The following is a 22663-nucleotide window of genomic DNA, read 5'->3' as shown; positions in this document are numbered from 1 at the left end:
CTCTTCTTTCTGACCTCTAGATGTCACCAAATCATGTACACCACGAACGGCCGCGCCATGCGCTGCGTGCACGGATACAGCGCTAACATGATAGGCAGCTGAAAATGCCGGAAAAGGTGATGAAATCCAGAGTCACTCACTGGGATCCTGGTGATGAAACTTCAGGCTTACGTCAGAAATACACTTCTGGGGCACAGACAGGGAGTGGGTGTGTGTGTGTGTGTGTGTGTGTGTGTGTGTAATATGTTTATTTACAGAAAGGTTAACACCAAAGTGAAGCTGCACGAACCGATCGGGTCCAATTTTTGGCTGCAGCAGGAACACGTTCTGTTCAACGTGTTCCTGCTGATCAGAACCACATTTCTGGCCGTGTTTCTGTCCACGGTGCACATCCTCTGTACGTTCAGCAGATCTGTGGAGCCCAGCCTCGTTGGAGTCTCAGTGGGTTAAAGGTGAAGTCTGACGTCGGAGAATTTACAGAAAACTGAAAGTTTCCAGCTTCTTGTGAAATGAGATAATAGAGAAAATCCACCCACAGGATGAAGTCTGCATCCTGAAGCTGGACAACTGCTGAACCCGCTGCAGACACGGAGGGAAGCGCGTCATTACTGCTGCGGTTGTCGCACACTTGGCCTCATTCTGGTCACCAACGATACCCATAAGAGGTTACGAGCCCATGCAGGGGATGGGGGGGGGGGCGATGCACGTGGGCCCACCAACCATCTCCACAAACGCCCACGCTCCCGATACCCTGCGTATCTATGTGAGGAATGTGAGGAATGCGGCAGTGAATGGTGGGAAAGGGGGAGGGGGGTGAATGAAAGTTTTTTCCATCTACAGAATCAGAAAAGTTTGTGGGGGGGGGGTGGAAAAAACAACACGAATGGCCCTGAAAAGATCCGATGATTCAAAGGTCCCCCCCCCCCTCGGTCTATTTTTAGGGATCAAACGCTCCATTTTAGACTGGTCACATTAGGCAGGAATTCAGCAGATCGCCGCATCGACAACACGCAGAGCGTGAAATCAGAGCGGACGCCGCCGGGCCGGGCCGGCGCTCCCTGTGGAATTCCTTCAGGATGTGGGAGTCTGGGAGCTTGGATCTGTCCAGGGGCCCCAAACCAATACAACACCACCTTATTCTGTCCTCCGGACTGGGGAAATGTCTGGGTCTGAACTGTCTAGAGCAGCTCTAAGCTCCTCCCACCAGCAGCAGCAGGTGACACACCTGAAAAGCCGACCCCGAGCGGTGAGATCAACCGATCACCGAGGCCATGGGGCGTAAAATCAGCAGAAAGGATGTGGAGTCAAAAGGTGAAAGGTCATTTATTTTAAGTCTTTATCAGAAAGTTTTGCCCATCTTGAGTCGGCCGACAGGAATTATTTATTCAAGAATGTGGTGGTTTAAGCCCAGAACGCCGCCATCAAGCCCGGTTCTCCAGGTTCAGTTTGGCAGAACATAGTCGGGGTCAGAGGTCACGGCTTTAGGCTGATGAAGTACAAGAACAGCTTTTCAATAATCAGAGCAACAGTTCAAGAAAAACAGTGTAGTTTTGAAGCTAAACAGGTGCCTGCCCCCCCACACCCCCCCACGCCTGCTGAATTCTTGTCATTCTTTAACCACTCAAATCAACATGTTCCAACATGATCCAACAAGCCCAAACGAATCCTCAGATCAGCAAAACTTTCACTGCTGCTTTAATCATTACACACGTTACTTTTTCCGTTGACCTTTTGGCTCAGGGGGTCAGAACAGATCCCAGGTAACTGGATTTGGTCGTAGTCCGAGACCAGAGTGTCTGTCCTCAGGTTAGCGTAGGTGTTCTCCTTTGGCAACTCCAACTGCTGAGAAAATATTAATGATTCACGTGAATTAAGGCTGATCAGGAACGTTCAGGTGTTTTCCGGACTAAAATTCTCTTCTGTGTGGAAAAACATGTCATGTCTGAAACAACCACAAGACGGCGCCACTCATCAAGTCCATGCTGCTTCTGAGCCGCTGGAGAAATGAGTCCGAACCAGCGATACGATATAGATTGTTACAGAAAAAGGGAAGGAAAGTTTCCCTCATTCTCCAGATTTAGCTCAACGATCTGCTTTCGGCTAACTCGCTAACTTTACTTGAGCCTTGTCACATTCGTTCCACGACGCCAGACGTTCAGACGCATGATTCAGGCACGACGCAGACGCAGGCGATATTCTAACCACGCGTCTGTACAGGTAAGGTGAAGACGCCCTGACTAGAGGTCAGGAGGTCAGCGCGTGAATACGCAGCGTGTTTACGTTCGCTGCGGGGCTCAGAGTCGCTCCGAAAAATTAGTCACAAGCTGGCGTTAGTCAGACTTCCTTCTCCACAGAATATGAAGGAAGTCTGCGAGACGAGACGTGTTCCAGAACCTGACGTCAAAACATCCCAAAGTTTCTTACCTGCAGCCTCACGGAGAGTCTGAGGGGGAGGAGGAGAGACTCGTCAAGAACGGAGCTTTATTAAATCCCATAAAGAAAGCGGAGAACGTTCTGGAGCGGCTGGAGGAGCCAAAGCTCACCGTCGGTATTTGTACACGTTCACAGTGACCATCAGGACGTGGAGCAGGAGCAGAAGGCCAAAGAGAACGTAGGGAACCCCCGGAGGAAGGCCGCTGCCTGAGAGACATGGAGCAAACCCCAGAGTGAACATCCCATGTTAAACACAGAGAAAACATCCTTTGCATTCTTTACCTGTGGTCACACCGACCGGCCTCGATCTCTGAGAGCCCATCTTGTTTGCGGCTTCGCACAGAAACTCGTCGCTTCCGAACGGGGAGGTGGTTAGAATCAGCAGCGCCCCTTCGCCCTGCAGGGTCAGCTGTGGCAAGGCGAGACGATAGACGCGGTCAGACAGTCGCCCTCGTTTTTTCCCCTAGATTGTCACTGATCTGCCATGTGGTCTAGCTAAAGCTAGGTAGCTAACTGGACCCAGGACGAACTAGATATGTAGCTAAGAGCAGGTGACAGCTTGTCTCACCTGTCCTCCGCCTCTGGTCCTGTACCAGCTGTAGACGCTCACCGGTGGGTTTGCGTCACTCAAACAAACCAAAGCCAAGGTTTGGTCCTTGGATCCCATCCTGTGCACGAGGGCCTCCGTGAACCTGGGAGCGTCTGTGGGATAACAGTCATTCAACACAGATGATTCCTGAGCCGCGCCCTAAAATTCCTGTTGTGCCGTCTGTAGCCACAATGGGATGATGTGTCACCATGGCAACCCCATCAAAGCGATCTTCATCCGATCCAGGTCCCAATGCTCAAAACGGCATGATCAAAAATGTTTGAGTTGAGTCTTACACTGGACGTCCAGGACCTGGGTGGAGGCCGACGGCCCCAAGGTGGAGCCGTTCTGCAGGGGGTAGGAGGCGGAGCAGGTGATGTTTCGGTTGTGATGGTTGGCTGAGGCGATGAAGGTCAGCGTGGAGGTCAAGGTCAACAGTTCATCCTTGTTCTGGTTGATCAGAGAGACACAAACAGTAAAACAATGCAACACAAATGAAAGACAGGTTATTATCTGAGGAGCGTCACCTGATGGAGGTGGCTCTGCTTGCTGATGAAGTCCCCCGGGGGGAGCCAGGTGATGGAAGGGGGCAGGTCAGGGCAGGGCACCGGGACAGAGCACTCCAGCATCACCCGCTCCCCCTCCCGAAACAGCCTCATGGGGTTCAGCTGGGGGGGAGGCGGGTCTGCGGTGGAAGGGGGGGGGGGGTGTTAAAACACATGCAAAAGAGTGTGTGTGTGTTGTTGTTTGTGTATGTCTGTGCATGTGTGTGTGCGTGTCAGCACCCTTCTGCCATCTAGTGGCATCTTAGACCCTCAATTTACATTTAGATGACAAAATTCAAACTTTATACGTCTCAATGTCTACAAGTGCGTCTGGAATGTTTGACCGAACCTACTGGGGCTGGGGGGGGGGGGGGGGGGGGGCTGTGTGTCAAAATGTTTCAGATAAAAGTTCCCATTAATGTCAATATTTGAATAAAAACACAGCTCTCTGATTTGGATGGTAGATTGTTAATAAGGAGGCCCGGGATGGGGGGGCGCAGGGCTGCTTTTGTACCTCTTTGAAGACGAATGCGGGTAGCGTTGATGTACGTGAACTTCAAAATCTTTGAACAATCCAGCCTAAAGAAGAACATGTGGGACTCCTCCTCAGGCAGCCTGGAGAACACAGTGGTGCAGCTCTGGTTCCTCACGTCTCCGGTTATCTCGCCCTGAAACAGCAGATCTCATGACCCCGGTGACCTCGCCGTGCGATCGCTCGGGGTTTCGCTACCTGTGGGAGGGCGACGCCAGGGCCGATGACCGAGGGGCCGCCGATGGCTCTGGCCCTCCAGATGCCACCATTGGAGCAGTTCAGCAGGTCTGGGTTCATTCGCTCGGGGATGCTGAAGCGACACGGGACCATCACACAGGAACCGTAGAAGCCCAGGACAGCGTCGGGCAGCTCCAGGTTCCAGATTTTGTTAGAGACACCAGCTACACACATGAAACGATCGACACCCCCACAACACACCTTCTCCTTTTAACTGTTAAAGGAAACAAGATCAAACTTCCTCCCCAAATTTGCAAAATAGGAAATCCTGACCTTGCTGAAGAGACATCAGCAGAGAAATTAGCCACAGGCCGACACCCATCAGAGCTGAGGCGAAGACTTTATGGAAGAAAGAAAGAAAGAAAGAAGAAAGAAAGAAAGAAAGAAAGAAAGAAAGAAAGAAAGAAAGAAAGAAAGAAGAAAGAAAGACAGACACAGACAGACAAGGCAGATTCGCAGGCATGTTAGCATGTTCTGTTACACTTTTATACTTTTTTAGTATAAATTTAGCCACATTAAGCGCTGCAGCAACATTAATCTTAAATAAAACAAATGTGTGTAATTTTAATGATTCCCAAGTTCTAGCTGACGCTAATTCGACAGCAATCTCTTACCTGTCAGGAGATTCTGAGCAGCTCAGACTTTGTGTAGTCAAAGAGGAATTAAAGGTGCAACAAGGAAGTAAAAATGTCCAAGATGTGCTGAAATCCTCATTGGTTATTCTTGGCTACCATGGTAACATTAGCAGCATGCTAGCACCCACGGAGGGGGACCCGCATCCAAATGTCTGCAAATATTTTAATGCTAAATTTTGTCTCGTCTGTATTTGTTTCCTCACTGATCAAAATGTATTAATTTATCTGTCAACATTTTTTGTTTGCTTTTAAAGTTAAAAAGTAACCAAGAAAATAAACAAAATGATGCTGGATTTGTTGTTTTATTATTTAATGAAGGATCATCAGCATCTTGTCTGATTTAACTCACTGAATCTGCTAGTTTCCACTGAACATGTGTACTTCTGTTTTTATATCCTCCATATTCAGAATTCCCTCTCTGCAGCTGTTCACGCTCATCGAACGTGCACATCTTTGCGCCACTAGAGGGCAGAGTTGAGCTAGAAAACATTCACCCGCACCAAACAGCTGTTTATGATAACAATTTAACTTGAACCAAATGAGATTAACTGCTTTAAAATGATCTTTTTGTGTAAAACATTCTTTTTAGATAAGGTGAGTAAGGGGGCCTCCACCGGGCACCTGAAAACAGACTTTGGAACCTGTTGCTAATAATTGACCTGGAAGCTAACGTGTGGCTGCTAACTACCAGGACTACATGGTGGAAAATCAAGTTTAAGTGATTTGTGTGCTTTTCTTTCAAAATCCCGTCAGTTGAATGTCCCTGAACGCATCGTGACGCCTCTCGTTGCTGCCAAATCCAGGGGGCGGGGCCTAACCCTGAGAGCACACCTTTAACCTGGCGAATCACCCTCATCAGCACATCTGCAGAGGTCTCTCCCCGCACTTCTGCACACCCACACAAAGCTTTCTATTGCGGGGGTGATGTTTCTTACACACGAAGTGACTTTGTAGACATTTAAATTTGTGGTGAAGATCAATATTTTCACTTTCTGATGATCCGATGATATTTAAGACAAACCAACAGCAGCTGCTGCAGCTGCAGCGCCGTTTCCTGTTGGCTGCAGCAGCCCAACAGTCCTGACAGCCAACCAACATCGAAGAGGAAGGAAAAAAGTTCGTGCAGGGCGAGGCTTATGTCGGTCGGTTCCTGTCTGCGGATCGGCTCCCGGCCAGACCCCGGACGAACCTCCGCAACTGTCACTGTCGGCGACTCCATGTTGAAGTTTTCGGGTCCGGACTGTCAGAACTGCACGCACTGCTAGCCCACGGACAAGCATCTACTAAAGCACGCACGCTTTTCACGCACGCAAGGCTGCGAGCTGTCGCCTGATTTGCACCGACGCGGGTCATTCCAGGTTAGGTCCTGGCGGCGTGTCCCCCCCGCTTCAGTCCGGCCGAACGGAGCTCGACCCTGGCTGCGGCTGATGCGGTAAGAGCCATTTTTGTGGCGTTCTGACAGCAGCCTGAGCTCTGACAGCCTCCCAGAAAACTGCGTGTTTGACAGCGGAGCGCCCGGGTGGAGGTCCGCTCCCGAGCTCATGTTCCACGGTTCCGTGTGGACGCGGTTCTCTTGTTCACGTTCTCCAGTTTGCGTTGGCGCTCCGGGCGCACCGGGACTCGGGCCGAGATTTTTATTCTTTGGAGTTTTATTTGATATAAACTGTTTTCAGTCTTAAAGCGGCGAGTGTTTGACGGAGAAAACGAGCATCATTTTTATGAGACTGGGGGGGTTCCTGGGCTCTGCATTTCTCCAGTTGCCTGGGGCATCTTAGCAGCGTGTGGTAACTGATCTGGACCCAGAGGCTCCTGCGGCCTGGAATCCGGTTCAGAAATGCGTTTTAAGGCGGATTATTGGCGTTGCTCTGATTTGGTCCAGGCTCAACGGCTCTGACCCGCTCCATCAACAGCTCGTTTTAAGGACTCCGCGTCGTGATTTATAAACTTTGAGCAGCTGTTGCTGAACAGTCCTTCACTCCTGAGCAGAAAGTCAAAGTTGCCCGGCTCACCTGCACGACAGGTGACAGAATGGAAGGATGCGTTCAGGGCCGTTAGTAATTTCCGCGAACCACGTTACAACACAGCAAAGTCACACTGCGAGTGTTTTATTGATTTACATTTCTACAATATCCCAGAACTTGTAATATATGTTAAACGTCCGTTTGCCCATGTCTGAATTAGTTAAACCTAAATCTCAAGGTGTACTCTAAATCTAAATGTTCAACAAAAATGTCAATTTTAAACCTAAATCTTAATGTTAAATCTAAATCTCTTGGGTTGTGTATACAAATTTATACTGCTGGTGACAGGAAGTACGAAACTTGCACTTTGTTTACAGAATTAATGAACTCAACCCAATATATTGGGAGCAATGAATATTTTTAATTTACTATCATAACCATCTGAAATCTTTCTTGTTATTTTCTATGTTCAGTGACCGGTTTCACTTTTTCCCATCACACTTTTCTGGGTAGCATCATGCTTCACCCGCGTCTATGAAGGTAGTATCATAGCAACTCTGACAGCGCTTTCCATTGGTCGAACAATCCACATTCTTGTAGCAACAGCGACAGTGTCTCATTCCTTAGTGAGGAGTTCCTCCCAGACAAGTAGAGTAGCAACAATCAGAACTGCCCCAACTCGACAGTCCTTGGTTAAACGCCCGGCCTGCGGCTGGGCTTCTGCATGATAATGGGGGGGGTTGTCAGCTCTATTTTGTTTTCAATGTCTCTCAGTTGACTCACTGTCTCAAAATTGATTTTTTTTTAACTTCCTTTTGAACTTCTTTCAGCATCTTGTGACAATATTGCACCGTTTTGTGGTTCAATTTTATTTTCGAGTTTCTTGAATTTCATTTCAAGGCGTTTGGCTTCCATTTCAAGCTCCTTGATGCAGTTCATCCTGTGTATATTAGCCTCTTCCAGATGCTTCGCTACAGCTGCAGTATGTTGCTGGATGATACGCTTTGCACTCTGGAGAGAGATGAAGTCTTCTCCACCCTCTCTGTTTGTTGCACTATTCATTGGGATGGATGTTAAGGGGGATCCTTCTGGAGGCCATTTTAGCAAAACCTTTGAAACCTCTGGATCATTCTGTGTTTCAGAGATCTTGCTAAATCAACCACTATTGGACTGTGTATCCATTTCGCTATTTGTTTTCTCATTGATCTCTCTGGCTTTGCCAGTTACAGATTTCATCAATTTCTGGAATCCTTTAGAGACACAGCTAAAGATCTTTTTATGTAGAGGTTTCTTTGGCTTTTTCAGTTTTTGCTCAATTTCAAGATTCTCATTAATTGACAGCCGCTTAATCTCTTCTTCCAGATGTTCTTTTGATTGCAAAGATATTCCGCTGTCTTCGTTGTCCCAAAATTCATTCATTCTTGCATGCATTTCGTCCAGCCTCTTGGCCGTTTGAAAGTCAAAGTCATCTATGACCTGTTGGAAAAATTTTCTGTTGTCTTCTAATCTGGCCTTGAGTTCCCTTTCCATACTGAAATTATTGTCAGTTCTTCTGAGGTTCACTGTTTCATTGGACCTTTTTTCATATAAAATTCTTCCAAACCAAGATGAAATTTCAAAATCGAACTGCTGAGCGTTATGGTTTTTAGTATTGTAATTAATGGTTAATGTGCATATTAATGTAATATTACTTGCACTCATTAAACCTTAGACTAATTGCTTTTGTGGTGTAGTCTTTTATGTTTGACCTCTGACAAAGAGGTTATGCGACAGCATGCGTTTGTTCTCAAAAGACCCTCAAAAATCTTTAAAGTTTTTCATGAAGCTTTCAGAAAATGTTGATAATGCACAACGGAAGATACCATTAAATTGTTCTGGATTCCAGAGGGACTTTCACCTTTGATCATCCAATTATCAAAGGATCCAGATATCAAATCCAAGGGGCTTTGGTCACAAAACAACCTAATATGTTATGTAATTTTTTAAACGTTATTACTGCCTACATTTTCGACACACATACACATGCAGACTCCTCACTCACTCACTGACACACACACACACACACACCACATTTCCAGGGAACAACCACTTTAACAGGAAGTGCCCTTGAGCAGGACCAGGATCATACTGGGGGAATCCTCCTGTTAAAGGCAGGCTGGGCAAAGTTAAGATGCCCAGCAAAAAAACCTGTGAAGGAGTCTAGAGTACAGGTCTCCTTAATATCAGGACAGCCCAACTATAAGAAAAGATGACTGAGCCTCCAACCCCTGGAAACGTTTTGACTTGCGGGCTACAATTGATTCTAAAATTTGACATAAGGTCCAGACCAGGAGCATTTAGATGGAGTATAAAAAAATAAGTGTATAATACACGTACAACCCAATTTATTAGCTTCAGCATTTAAGACTGTGTCTTTCAAATGTGCAAAATACTGGGGAAGAAAATGGAAACAGAATAAAATAACAAACACACTGATTGGAAATCACACCTGTTTTTGAAAAATTTCAATTGAAGGTGCAAAGTTAAGAAAATCAACATCCATTAAAAAAATATAAATGGAATGACTTTCAATAATCCAAAAATAATTACTCAACGAAATAATCAAGCTTAATAATTTCTAATTGTGTTGAACTCTACAAAATGATGAACGGATTGCCCTGACTTAAAGCTCCTAATGAAAAGATTGTATCGCTGCTGTGCTTAAATGGGCAAATGACTTATAATTAAAAGACACACTTACACACTTTGGATTTGCTTTTTTCCAAAACACAATAGAGAAACTCACAAATTTCAGTGCGAACAGTGTTGTTGGTCTCCTATTTTTGCCAGTCCATCAATGTCTGGAGTTAGTTTTGTTATGGCAAATCTCAGGATAGATCTGAGGTGTTGGTCCATTAACTGGGATCTGCGATGGGCTTTGTTGATGTTCATGATGCTGAATGTCTGCTCAAACACGTAGGTCGAGCCAAACAATGGCAGCATCTTCTGTGCTAGCCTGCCTAGGTTTGGAAACGTAGCTACAGACTGAAGATCGATCAGTTCTAGTTGCAGCTCCTGCAGTGCTGTTTCAGGGTCTTGTGACAGTGGACAGGAAACCAGCTGAAGTGACTTGTCAATTTTTTCAAAATCAGAGCATTGATGGCAGAATTCTCTTTGTAGGTCGTCCAGTGATTTTTCCATATTTCTCTGCATTTCTGGTGACCTCTTTCTGCATGGATAGTATGGGGAAATGAGCAAAACACTTGTTTGACATTTGTCTGGAGAATAAAATCAGCTTGGATTTAAAGGCTCTCACATTGGTGTACATGTTGTGTACAAAGGGATCTTTCCCCTGTAGCTTGACGTTCAGTTAATTCATGTATGAAAATATGTCCACAGCAAATGCAAATTCAGAAAGTGAAAAAATATTTTGTTGTCCAGTCTTTGTTAAAAACTCGGCACTCACTGTCCACTTTCCTTTTCTTTGGTCCACTCATTTTTACAGAAGGGCTCAAATGGCAAGTGAAAAGGAGAGTGACGCGAAGTGCCAACAAGGGTCAATGTGTGAAGAGTGCTCATCTATTGGGGAAAAGCTAAAATAAACGAGTTGGGTTTTTTCTTTTTCCTTTTTAAAAAATTATTTGGACAAGTTAGGCGGGCCAGATTAATAAACCTGAAGGGCTTTATATGGCCCGCAGGCCGTAGTTTGCCCATGTCTGAATTAGATCAACCTAAATTGGATAAACCTAAATCTCAAGGTGTACTCTAAATCTAAATGTTAAACAAAAATGTCAATTTTAAACCTAAATCTTAATGTTAAATCTAAATCTCTTGGGTTGTGTATACAAATTTATACTGCTGGTGACAGGAAGTACAAAACTTGCACTTTGTTTACAGAATTAATGAACTCAACCCAATATATTGGGAGCAATGAATATTTTTAATTTACTATCATAACCATCTGAAATCTTTCTTGTTATTTTCTATGTTCAGTGATCGCTTTCACTTTTTCCCATCACACTTTTTTGGGTAGCATCATGCTTCACCCGCGTCTATGAAGGTAGTATCATAGCAACTCTGACAGCGCTTTCCATTGGTCGAACAATCAGCATTCTTGTAGCAACAGCGACAGTGTCTCATTCCTTAGTGAGGAGTTCCTCCCAGACAAGTAGAGTAGCAACAATCAGAACTACCCCAACTCGACAGTCCTTGGTTAAACGCCCGGCCTGCGGCTGGGCTTCTGCATGATAATGGGGGGGTTGTCAGCTCTATTTGTTTTCAATGTCTCTCAATTGACTCACTGTCTCAAAATTGATTTTTTTTTTTAACTTCCTTTTGAACTTTCAGCATCTTGTGACAATATTGCACCGTTTTGTGGTTCAATTTTATTTTCAAGTTTCTTAAATTCCATTTCAAGGCGTTTGGCTTCCATTTCAAGCTCCTTGATGCAGTTCATCCTGTGTATATTAGCCTCTTCCAGATGCTTCGCTACAGCTGCAGTATGTTGCTGGATGATACGCTTTGCACTCTGGAGAGAGATGAAGTCTTCTCCACCCTCTCTGTTTGTTGCACTATTCATTGGGATGGGTGTTAAGGGGGATCCTTCTGGAGGCCATTTTAGCAAAACCTTTGAAACCTCTGGATCATTCTGTGTTTCAGAGATCTTGCTAAAGTAACCACTATTGGACTGTGTATCCATTTCGCTATTTGTTTTCTCATTGATCTCTCTGGCTTTGCCAGTTACAGATTTCATCAATTTCTGGAATCCTTTAGAGACACAGCTAAAGATCTTTTTATGTAGAGGTTTCTTTGGCTTTTTCAGTTTTTGCTCAATTTCAAGATTCTCATTAATTGACAGCCGCTTAATCTCTTCTTCCAGATGTTCTTTTGATTGCAAAGATATTCCGCTGTCTTCGTTGTCCCAAAATTCATTCATTCTTGCATGCATTTCGTCCAGCCTCTTGGCCGTTTGAAAATCAAAGTCATCTATGACCTGTTGGAAAAATTTTCTGTTGTCTTCTAATCTGGCCTTAAGTTCCCTTTCCATACTGAAATTATTGTCAGTTCTTTTGAGATTCACTGTTTCATTGGACCTTTTTTCATATAAAATTCTTCCAAACCAAGATGAATTTCAAAATCGAATTGTTGAGCGTTATGGTTTTTAGTATTGTAATTAATGGTTAATGTGCATATTAATGTAACATTACTTGCACTCATTAAACCTTAGACTAATTGCTTTTGGGGTGTAGTCTTTTATGTTTGACCTCTGACAAAGAGGTTATGCGACAGCATGCGTTTGTTCTCAAAAAACCCTCAAAAATCTTTAAAGTTTTATATGAAGCTTTCAGAAAATGTTGATAATGCACAACGGAAGATACCATTTAATTGCTCTGGATTCCAGAGGAACTTTCACCTTTGATCATCCAATTATCAAAGGATCCACATATCAAATCCCAGGGGCTTTGGTCACAAAACAACCTAATATGTAATTTTTTTTTAATGTTATTACTGCCTACATTTTCGACACACATACACATGCAGACTACTCACTCACTCACACACAGACACACACACATTTCCAGGGAACAACCACTTTAACAGGAAGCGCCCTTGAGCAGGAACCAGGATTATACTGGGGGAATCCTCCTGTTAAAGGCAGGCTGGGCAAAGTTAAGATGCCCAGCAAAAAAAACCCTGTGAAAGAGTCTAGAGTACAGGTCTCCTTAATATCAGGACAGCCCAACTATAAGAAAAGATGACTGAGCCTCCAACCCCTGGAAACTTTTTGACTTGCGGGCTACAATTGATTCTAAAATTTGACATAAGGTCCAGACCAGGAGCTTAAATGGGCAAATGACTTATAATTAAGAAACACTTCCACACTTTAGATTTGCTTTTTTCAAAACACAATAGAAACTCACAAATTTCAGTGTGAACAGTTTGTTGGTCTCCTATTTTTGCCAGTCCATCAATGTCTGGAGTTAGTTTTGTTATGGCAATTCTCAGGATAGATCTGAGGTGTTGGTCCGTTAACTGGGATCTGCGATGGGCTTTGTTGATGTTCATGATGCTGAATGTCTGCTCAAACACGTAGGTCGAGCCAAACAATGGCAGCATCTGTTGTGCTAGCCTGCTGAGGTTTGGAAACGTAGCTACAGACTGAAGATCGATCAGTTCTAGTTGCAGCTCCTGCAGTGCTGTTTCAGGGTCTTGTGACAGTGGACAGGAAACCAGCTGAAGTGACTTGTCAATTTTTTCAGAATCAGAGCATCGATGGCAGAATTCTCTTTGTAGGTCGTCCAGTGATTTTCCATATTTCTCTGCATTTCTGGAGACCTCTTTCTGCATGGATAGTATGGGGAAATGAGCAAAACACTTGTTTGACATTTGTCTGGAGATAAAATCAGCTTGGATTTAAAGGTTCTCACATTGGTGTACATGTTGACAAAGGGATCTTTCCCCTGTAGCTTGATGTTCAGTTAATTCATGTATGAAAATATGTCCACAGCAAATGCAAAGTCACAAAGTGAAAAAATATTTTGTTGTCCAATCTTTGTTAAAAACTCGGCACTCACTGGCCACTTTCTTTTCTTTGGTCCACTCATTTTTACAGAAGGGCTCAAATGGCAAGTGAAAAGGAGGAGTGACGCGACGCGAAGTGCCAACAAGGGTCAATTTGTGAAGAGTGCTCATCTATTGGGGGAAAGCTAAAATAAACAAGTTGGGGTTTTTCTATTTCCTTTTTTAAAAATATTTGGACAAGTTAGGCGGGCCAGATTAATAAGCCTGAAGGCTTTATATGGCCCGCGGGCCGTAGTTTGCCCATGTCTGAATTAGATCAACCTAAATTGGATAAACCTAAATCTCAAAGTGTACTCTAAATCTAAATGTTCAACAAAAATGTCAATTTTAAATCTTAATGTTAAATCTAAATCTCTTGGGTTGTGTATACAAATTCATACTGCTGGTGACAGGAAGTACAAAACTAAAAGCCGAGGAACTGCACACAGATTTGTTTCAGAATTAATGAACACAACCCAATATATTGGGAGCAATGAATATTTTTAATTTACTATCATAACCATCTGAAATCTTTCTTGTTCTTTTCTATATTCTGTGATCGCCTTTACTTTTTCCCATCACACTTTTCTGGGTAGCATCATGCTTCAGCCGCGTCTATGAAGGTAGTGTCATAGCAACTCTGACAGCGCTTTCCATTGGTCAAACAATCCGCATTCAGATTCAGATTCAGGTCCTTTATTGTCCCACACGGGGAAATTTACAGTGCAACAACAGCAAGAGCACGCAGAGAAAAATAAGATAAAATCGAATAGAATAGAATTTGGTATATACAAGAGGATGTATATTTACAATAATCCAGGTAAATGGATACTCGGCCTCTGTATACTTGTACATAGTACAGAGGGTGAATACAATATACAAAGCAGAATATATAATATTCAGATTGTGTTAGCGGGCATTATGTTTCTTGTGCAGTCTGACAGCAGCCGGCAGGAAAGATCTCTCCTTCACACAGCGAGGGTGGAGCAGCCGCTCACTGAAGGAGCTGCCCAGTGCTGTCAGGGTGTCCTGTAGGGGGTGGGATGTGTTGTTTAGCATGGATGACAGCTTAGCCATCATCCTCCCGTTTCCCACTACCTCCACCGAGTCCAGGGGACATCCCAGGACAGAGCTGGCCCTCCTTACCAGTCTGTCCATCCTCTTCCTGTCCCTGTCCGTGATGCTACTGGACCAGCAGACAATCCCATAGAAGATGGCTGATCCCACCACAGAGTCATAGAAAGTCCTCAGGAGTGGTCCCTACACTCCAAAAGACCTCAGCCTCCTGAGCAGGAACAGTCTGCTATTGCCTTTCTTGGCAAGGGGTCTGGTTGTTGTGTCCAGTCCAGGTTATTGTTTAGGTGAACACCCAGGTACTTGTACGACTCCACCATGTCAACATCAGTCCCAGGATGTTCACCGGTGCAGGCGGGAGGTTGTTACGCCTGCGGAAATCCACCACCAGCTCCTTGGTTTTGCCAGTGTTGATCTGAAGGTTGTTCCGCAGGCTCCAGTCCACAAAGTCCTGAATAAGTTCTCTGTACTCCGTATCATCCCCATCAGTGATGAGGCCGACAGCAGCAGAGTCGTCAGAGAACTTCTGGAGGTGACATGAAGATGTACTGTATGAAAAGTCCGCGGTGTAGGGGTGAACAGGAAAGGAGCCAGAACTTTTCCCTGCGGGACACCAGTGCTGCAGAAAGCCGATCTGACTCGGAGCCCTTCACCCTCACAAACTGTGGTCTTTGTGTGAGGTAGTCCAGAATCCATGTTGTCCATTCATTCCATCCATTCTTGTAGCAACTATCCATTCTTGTAGCAACAGCGACAGTGTCTCATTCCTCAGTGAGAAGTTCCTTCCATACAAGTAGAGCAGCGACAATCAGAACTGCCCCAACTCGACAGTCATTGGTTAAACGCCCGGCCTGCGGCTAGGCTTCTGCATGATAATGGGGGGGTTGTCAACTCTCAATTGACTCACTGTCTCAAAATTGATTTTTTTTTTAACTTCCTTTTGAACTTCTTTCAGCATCTTGTGACAATATTGCACCGTTTTGTAGTTCAATTTTATTTTCGAGTTCCTTGAATTTCATTTCAAGGCGTTTGGCTTCCATTTCAAGCTCCTTGATGCAGTTCATCCTGTGTATATTAGCCTCTTCCAGATGCTTCGCTACAGCTGCAGTATGTTGCTGGATGATACACTTTGCACTCTGGAGAGGGATGAAGTCTTCTCCACCCTCTCTGTTTGTTGCACTATTCATTGGGATGGGTGTTAAGGGGGATCCTTCTGGAGGCCATTTTAGCAAAACCTTTGAAACCTCTAGATCATTCTGTGTTTCAGAGATCTTGCTAAATCAACCACTATTGGACTGTGTATCCATTTCGCTATTTGTTTTCTCAATGATCTCTCTGGCTTTGTCAGTTACAGATTTCATCAATTTCTGGAATCCTTTAGAGCAGGGGTAGGGAACCTTTTTGACTCAGAGAGCCATAAAAGCAAAATATTTAGAAATTTGTTTTGGTGAGAGCCATATAATATATTTCAAGACTGAATTTAATTAAATGTGAGCATAACAAGCCTCTGAATTTATTCTTTTAAATAATGTTGTTATAATACTCACCATTAATGCGACTTGTGGTGCTGCATGGATTTGCTGATGGTTTTGTAGTCTGGTTGGTACTTGGTGAGGTTAAGCTTCACGCAGGCATTGAGGCTTTCATCCGTTAAACGTGATCGTAGGTTGGACTTGATGTTTTTAAGATGTGAAAATGACTGCTCACATGAATACGTAGATCCAAACATTGTCAATACAGCAATACTCACACGCCTCAGTGTGTGGTATGTGACTGGAAGCGCGTTCCAAGTTTTGATAATCAGCTCGTCTTCGGGTTGAAGTTTACTCATCTCTGTCCACATGTGCTTGCTAGCCAACTCTGCTTTCTGTCGTGCAATCCTTTCCAAATCTTCATTCAGTGACTTGAACTTATTCACCCACATCTCTGAGGCCTTCAGGTCTGCCACTTCTGCTTCAAAATCTCTGACTGTGACATCAGGAATGTAACTCAGGTCGGCTGTGTTCAGTGAACACTCGTTTGGATGGGTGATGAACTTAAAAAGACTGGAGTGCTCACGAAATTCTCCAAAGCGTGCTTTGAATGACTGGAGGAGACTGGATGTCAAGCAAGCTAGCTGGTGGAGATCAAAGTTTTGAGTGGGCTCATTTGCTGTGCATGCATCTGTAAATTCTCTGTTTTTCAAAATGAAGTAAACGACCTGTTTCAAGATCTTTGATGAAAAGCTCCAGCTTGTTTTCAAAAGCAAACACAGCGTGTTGAAGGGATAACACTGTGTTTCCAACGCCTTGCATTTTCACGTTGAGCTGGTTTAGATGTTCAGTAATATCCACGAGATAGTAAAACTTGAGGAGCCACTCAGTTTTGGCTAGCTCAGGATGCTCGATGCCTTTCATTTTAAGGAAAGTCCGGATTTCGTTCAGACAATCCGCAAAACGGCTGAGCGCCTTCCCTCTTGACAACCAGCGCACATTGCTGTGCAAAAGCAGACCGTGAAAGTTATTTCCAACTTCATCCAGCAGTGTTTTGAACTGGCGATCATTTAAGGCTCGTGCAACAATAAAGTTGATAACACGAATGACCAGCGACATCACTTCGCCAAGCTGGCCGTCACACATCTGAGCACAAAGTGCCTCCTGATGTAGAATGCAATGGAAACTTAGGATGGGTCTATTTTCATGTTCACGGAGAAGTGCCACAAATCCTTTGTTTTTCCCCACCATACACGGAGCACCATCAGTACACACTGAAAGAAGTTTATCCATAGGCAGCTTTTTTTCATGAGCAAACTCCATGAAAGATTTAAATAAATCCTCACCTCTTGTGGTCCCTTTTATTGGCAGAACAGCAAGACTTTCTTCGCGCAGTGTGTCACCAGCAGCATATCTCGCAATCACACTGAACTGCGACAAATGAGTTATGTCTGTGGACTCATCCAAAGCCAGGGAAAAAACGGCGCTGTATTTATGTCCTTCACTTGCGTTGCTTCCACTTGGTTTGCCATGATGATGGTGCGATCATGAACAGTTCTTGCCGACAGAGGCATGTCTTGTATCCGTTTGATTATCTTGTCTTTGTTCGGAAGATCGTCAAAAAGTTCATTGGCTACATCCAGCATGAACGTTTTCGCATACTCGCCGTCTGTGAATGGTTTTCCGTTCTTCACTATTGCTAAAGATCCAGCAAAACTAGCAGAATTATAGTCACCTGGCCGGGTCCATACACGGAGTTGCTGCTGGCTAGCTTGCATACTGAAATTAATGTCAGTTTTTCTGAAGTTCACTGTTTCATTGGACCTTTTTTAATACAAAATTCTTCCAAACCAAGATGAAATTCCAAAATCCAATTGCTGAGCGCTATGGTTTTTAGTATTGTAATTAATGGTTAATGTGCATATTAATGTAATATTACTTGCACTCATTAAACCTTTGACTAATTGTTTTTGTGGTGTACCGTATTTTCATGACTATAAGGCGCACCTAAAACACTGAGATTTTCTCAAATATTGACGGTGTGCCTTATAATATGATGTGCCTTGTGTGTGTGGACTGAGTTCCAAAATTTTATGTGTGCCTTTGGTAGGTGCACTACGGTAAACGCTCCACCCATCGATTAGCGGCACATCTAAGGACCGTAAGGACCCCCTAAAATGGCGCCGGTCAAGCGGCACGCGTATGAGGCTTACTTTAAACTGCAGGCCATTGAATATGCAGCTGAAAATGGTAATCGGGCAGCTGCAAGACATTTTAATGTAAATGGGTCCATGGTCAGAAAGTGGTGAAAACAAGAAAGCGAACTGCGCCAAGTGAGGAAGACGAAGCTGAGTTTCCGCGGGAACAAAGCAAGGTGGCCCGAGCTGGAAGACCGAGTGGAACAGTGGGTTGTGGAACAGCGAACAACTGGAAGGCGCGTCTCTACTGTCACCATTCGACAAAAGGCCAAAGCGATTGCTGAAGAAATGGACATTGAGCACTTCCAAGGAAGTCTGTCTTGGTTTTCGCTTTATGAGGAGGCGGCATCTCTCCATACGTGCAAGGACAACTGTTGCGCAGCGGCTGCTCCTGGATTACCAGGAGAGGGTGGCCATCTTCCGCACCTACTGCCACGACAAGATAACCGCGCCCAGCCACATCACCATCATGGATGAGATCCCTCTAACTTTTGACATCCCTTTGACCCGCACAGTGGAGAAGAAAGGGACCAGCACAGTGGCAATACGCACAATGGGGCACGAGAAGTTGTCATTCACCGTGGTTCTCGGCTGCCACGGAAACAGACAGCACTGGATGACAGAAGGCGAACACTCCTTCACAAAGACTATGAGGCAGCGCGGGCAAGTTATGCCACAATATGCGGATGGACCGGTGGGTGAGTCTGATTCAGATGATGAAGAAGAGGAATTTGGGATGTTGGACATTGAAATAGTGCAGCTGTTTAATTCAGATACAGAAGATGAAAACTTTGATGGTTTTGCGGCGGAAGAATGAATATTTGGTTTAGTAAATGTGTCGAAACTCACCGTTTTACTTCCGTTGTCATTACTGTATGTTTCAGCGTGCGCCTAATAATGCGGTGCGCCTTATGTATGTTTTAAATACAGATATAGCACCCGTAACTGAGACTGTGCCTTTTATTACAGTGCGCCTTATGGTCATGAAAATACGGTAGTCTTTTATGTTTGACCTCTGACAAAGAGGTTATGCGACAGCATGCGTTTGTTCTCAAAAAAAACTCAAAAACCTTTAAAGTTTTTCATGAAGCTTTCAGAAAATGTTGATAATACACAACGGAAGATACCATTAAATTGTTCTGGATTCCAGAGGGACTTTCACCTTTTGATCATCCAATTATCAAAGGATCCACATATCAAATCCAAGGGGCTTTGGTCATAAAACAACCTAATATGTTATGTAATTTTTTAACGTTATTACTGCCTACATTTTTGACACACATACACATGCAGACTCCTCACTCACTCACTGACACACACACACCTTCCTGTCTAAAGGCTGCTGTTTCCTGTTTCTCTCTGACATGTGATAATGAACCTTTCCAGAACCTCTTACCCCACTTTCCTCAACAGTCAGTGAATTTCTGAGTGCACAAAAACAACATTTGACAGGAAGCGCATGGATTTCCTCCAAAATAAAAGCCCGAGCTTAAATTCCCTTTAGAAAACCTATATGATGGATACATTACGGTATTACCATCTCTCTGCTCATCACTGTGAGCTGTAGCTAGCATGACACACCGTCCATCTGCAAGTTAGGTTGGGGTTTGACATCTTGTCTTAATTTTTTTAACTTTTCTAGAACTCAGAGAAAAACAAACTGGTTTGACCAGTTCTTGTGGATTCCCCCCCCAAAATATATTTTTCTTAAAATTTGAAGATTTGGAATATTCAAGATTCTCAAAAGGAAGCTAGCGGGTGTTGGACACGTGTCCCCCCCCGTTTAGGTTTCCTTGTCAGTAACAACAATTTCCTCGTGTGTTGCTTCTTCTTTAAACAGTTGGCCTCCCCCTCGTCCGCTGGGACAGACTGGTGTCATCTCCTGAAACAGGATCCAGCCCCATGTAGCGAGGTCGCCCTCTTCATGACAGGAAGTGCTTCGCTGACGTCCATGACATCATCGCCTGCCCTCCTGACTAAGCTGTTTTCATCCTGTTGACCATCTGATCCTTAAACTGCTTCACTTTTCCTGTTTACATATCAGCTATGGATGCAGGCTCTGATTGGTCAATCAGAGGAAGATCAAAACAACAGACTTGGCTTCTCCACTTCACCTATTCATCTTCTGGGACCTTTAATGTGTTCCTTTAAGGCAGGATGTTGAACTCCAGTCCACCAGGGCTGCGATCCAGCCAGGTTTTCTGTCCTCCCAGGAAGACAACGGCTTTCACCAAGGCAAGTGGGACCCCAGGTGAAAGTTCTGGTGGATCACAGCTCTGGTGGACTTGAGTTCAACACCCTGACTTAAAGGTAATGTTTGTGGGTCTTCACACCGACGGTAAAACATTAAAAAGAGTCTATTTGATCTCCCTTTGGGCCACAGGTTGGGTGCTCGTCGCAGGGCTAGCATGTAGAGCTGACGGCTTTGTCCTTTGAGAAAACTTTTCGAACGGAGAAGTCTGACGTCGGACAGTTTACAGAAAACTGAAAGTTTCCAGCTGCTTGTGAAATGAGATAATGGAGAAAATCCACCCACAGGATGAAGTCTGCATCCTGAAGCTGGACAACTGCTGAACCCGCTGCAGACACGGAGGGAAGCGCGTCATTACTGCTGCGGTTGTCGCACACTTGGCCTCATTCTGGTCACCAACGATACCCATAAGGGGTTACGAGCCCATGCAGGGGATGGGGGGGGGGGGGCGATGCACGTGGGCCCACCAACCATCTCCATCCACGCTCCCGATACCCTGCGTATCTATGTGAGGAATGCGGCAGTGAATGGTGGGAAAGGGGGAGGGGGGTGAATGAAAGTTTTTTTCCGTCTACAGAATCAGAACATTTTTTTGGGGGGGGGGGTCAGAAAAAACAACACAAATGGCCCTGAAAAGATCCGATGATTCAGAGGTCAGAAACAGGGAATTAAAGTTTCCCTCATTCTCCAGATTTAGCTCAACGATCTGCTTTCGGCTAACTCGCTAACTTTACGTGAGCCTCGTCACATTCGTTCCACGAAGCCAGACGTTCAGACGCATGATTCAGGCACGACGCAGACGCAGGCGATATTCTAACCACGCGTCTGTACAGTTAAGGTGAAGACGCCCTGACTAGAGGTCAGGAGGTCAGCGCGTGAATACGCAGCGTGTTTACGTTTGCTGCAGGGCTCAGAGTCGCTCCGAAAAGTTAGTCACACGTTGGCGTTAGTCAGACTTCCAGATTTCCTTCTCCACCGAATGTGAAGGAAGTCTGAGACGAGACGTGTGCCAGAACACAACTTTAAAAACTCCCAAAGTTTCTTACGTGTAGCCTCACGGAGAGTCTGAGGGGGAGGAGGAGAGACTCGTCAAGAATGGAGCTTAAATAAATCCCATAAAGAAAGCAGAGAACGTTCTAGAGCGGCTGGAGGAGCCAAAGCTCACCTTCGGTATTTGTACACGTTCACAGTGACACACATTAACTTTGTGTTTTCTCACATTTGAAGTGACATTCTGGCTCTTTATTCCCATCTTGTGAAACTTTTGTATTTTGCACGATTGTAAGGTCAGTCCAAAAGGTGGTCCTCACAAAGAATTTGGGGGATTTTGTCCTCACAGATTCATAAAGACGTGTATGTGTGTTTGTGTGTGTTGTTTGTGTATGTGTGTGTTGTTTGTGTATGTCAGTGCATACAAACAAAAAACAAGGTACATTCGCAGGCATGTTAGCATGTTCTGTTATACTTTTATTCCAGTGTAAATTTAGCCACATTAAAGGCTACAGCAACATTAATCTTAAACAAATGTGTGTAATTTTAATGATTCCCACGCTAATTCGACAGCAATCTCTTACCTGTCAGGAGATTCTGAGCAGCTCAGACTTTGTGTAGTCAAAGAGGAATTAAAGGTGCAACAAGGAAGTAAAAATGTCCAAGATGTGCTGAAATCCTCATTGGTTATTCTTGGCTACCATGTTAACAGTAGCAGCATGCTAGCACCCACGGAGGGGGACCCGCATCCAAATGTCTGCAAATATTTTAATGCTAAATCTTGTGTCGTCTGTATTTGTTTCCTCACTGATCAAAATGTATTAATTTATCTGTCAACACTTTTTGCTTTTAAAGTTAAAAAGTAACCAAGAAAATAAACAAAATGATGCTGGATTTGTTGTTTTATTATTTAATGAAGGATCATCAGCATCTTCTTCATCTTGTCTGATTTAACTCACTGAATCTGCTAGTTTCCACTGAACATGTGTACTTCTGTTTTTATATCCTCCATATTCAGAATTCCCTCTCTGCAGCTGTTCACGCTCATCGAACGTGCACATCTTTGCGCCACTAGAGGGCAGAGTTGAGCTAGAAAACATTCACCCGCACCAAACAGCTGTTTATGATAACAATTTAACTTTAACTTTGAACATCAGAACCAAATGAGATTAACTGCTTTAAAACGATCTTTTTGTGTAAAACATT

The 22663-nt window shown here is 44.4% G+C and overlaps 1 protein-coding gene and 1 long non-coding RNA gene across 5 annotated transcripts; one reads left to right on the top strand and one right to left on the bottom strand.

The window, feature by feature from the left end:
- Positions 1–1299: 1299 nt before the first annotated feature.
- Positions 1300–5748, bottom strand: LOC130518671 (myelin-associated glycoprotein-like). Of its 4 annotated transcripts, none has more exons than XM_057021465.1 (12): positions 4951–5748; positions 4610–4675; positions 4298–4500; positions 4082–4235; positions 3550–3707; positions 3319–3472; positions 3002–3135; positions 2716–2842; positions 2544–2640; positions 2425–2443; positions 1729–1842; positions 1300–1486 (listed from the first exon to the last, which is right to left on the bottom strand). In XM_057021465.1, exons 2-12 carry the CDS (start codon positions 4656–4658, stop codon positions 1442–1444), a joined length of 1254 nt encoding a protein of 417 aa, XP_056877445.1. In that variant the 5' UTR covers positions 4659–4675; positions 4951–5748; the 3' UTR covers positions 1300–1441. The 4 variants fall into 4 exon arrangements, with proteins under 4 accessions (XP_056877445.1, XP_056877449.1, XP_056877447.1 ...); XM_057021469.1 differs by having other exon boundaries at positions 4298–4409; XM_057021467.1 differs by having other exon boundaries at positions 1716–1842; positions 4951–5744.
- Positions 5749–5856: 108 nt separating this feature from the next.
- On the top strand, positions 5857–22351 carry LOC130518674 (uncharacterized). Its single transcript, XR_008948118.1, has 2 exons — positions 5857–6403; positions 20057–22351. It is a non-coding gene; the product is annotated as an uncharacterized LOC130518674 (long non-coding RNA).
- Positions 22352–22663: the final 312 nt, after the last annotated feature.

Source organism: Takifugu flavidus, chromosome 21 (genome assembly GCF_003711565.1).
Source record: "Takifugu flavidus isolate HTHZ2018 chromosome 21, ASM371156v2, whole genome shotgun sequence".
Lineage (NCBI taxonomy): Eukaryota > Metazoa > Chordata > Actinopteri > Tetraodontiformes > Tetraodontidae > Takifugu > Takifugu flavidus.
This window is presented reverse-complemented; position numbering and strand designations above follow the sequence as displayed.

Coding starts and splice junctions, on each gene's coding strand:
- LOC130518671 (XM_057021465.1), bottom strand. CDS start 4,658: ATGGGTGTCGGCCTGTGGCTAATTTCTCTGCTGATGTCTCTTCAGCAA. Junction 4,236..4,297: donor CTGGCGTCGCCCTCCCACAG/GTAGCGAAACCC, acceptor CTGCTGTTTCAG/GGCGAGATAACCGGAGACGT. Junction 2,641..2,715: donor GCCGGTCGGTGTGACCACAG/GTAAAGAATGCA, acceptor CATGTCTCTCAG/GCAGCGGCCTTCCTCCGGGG.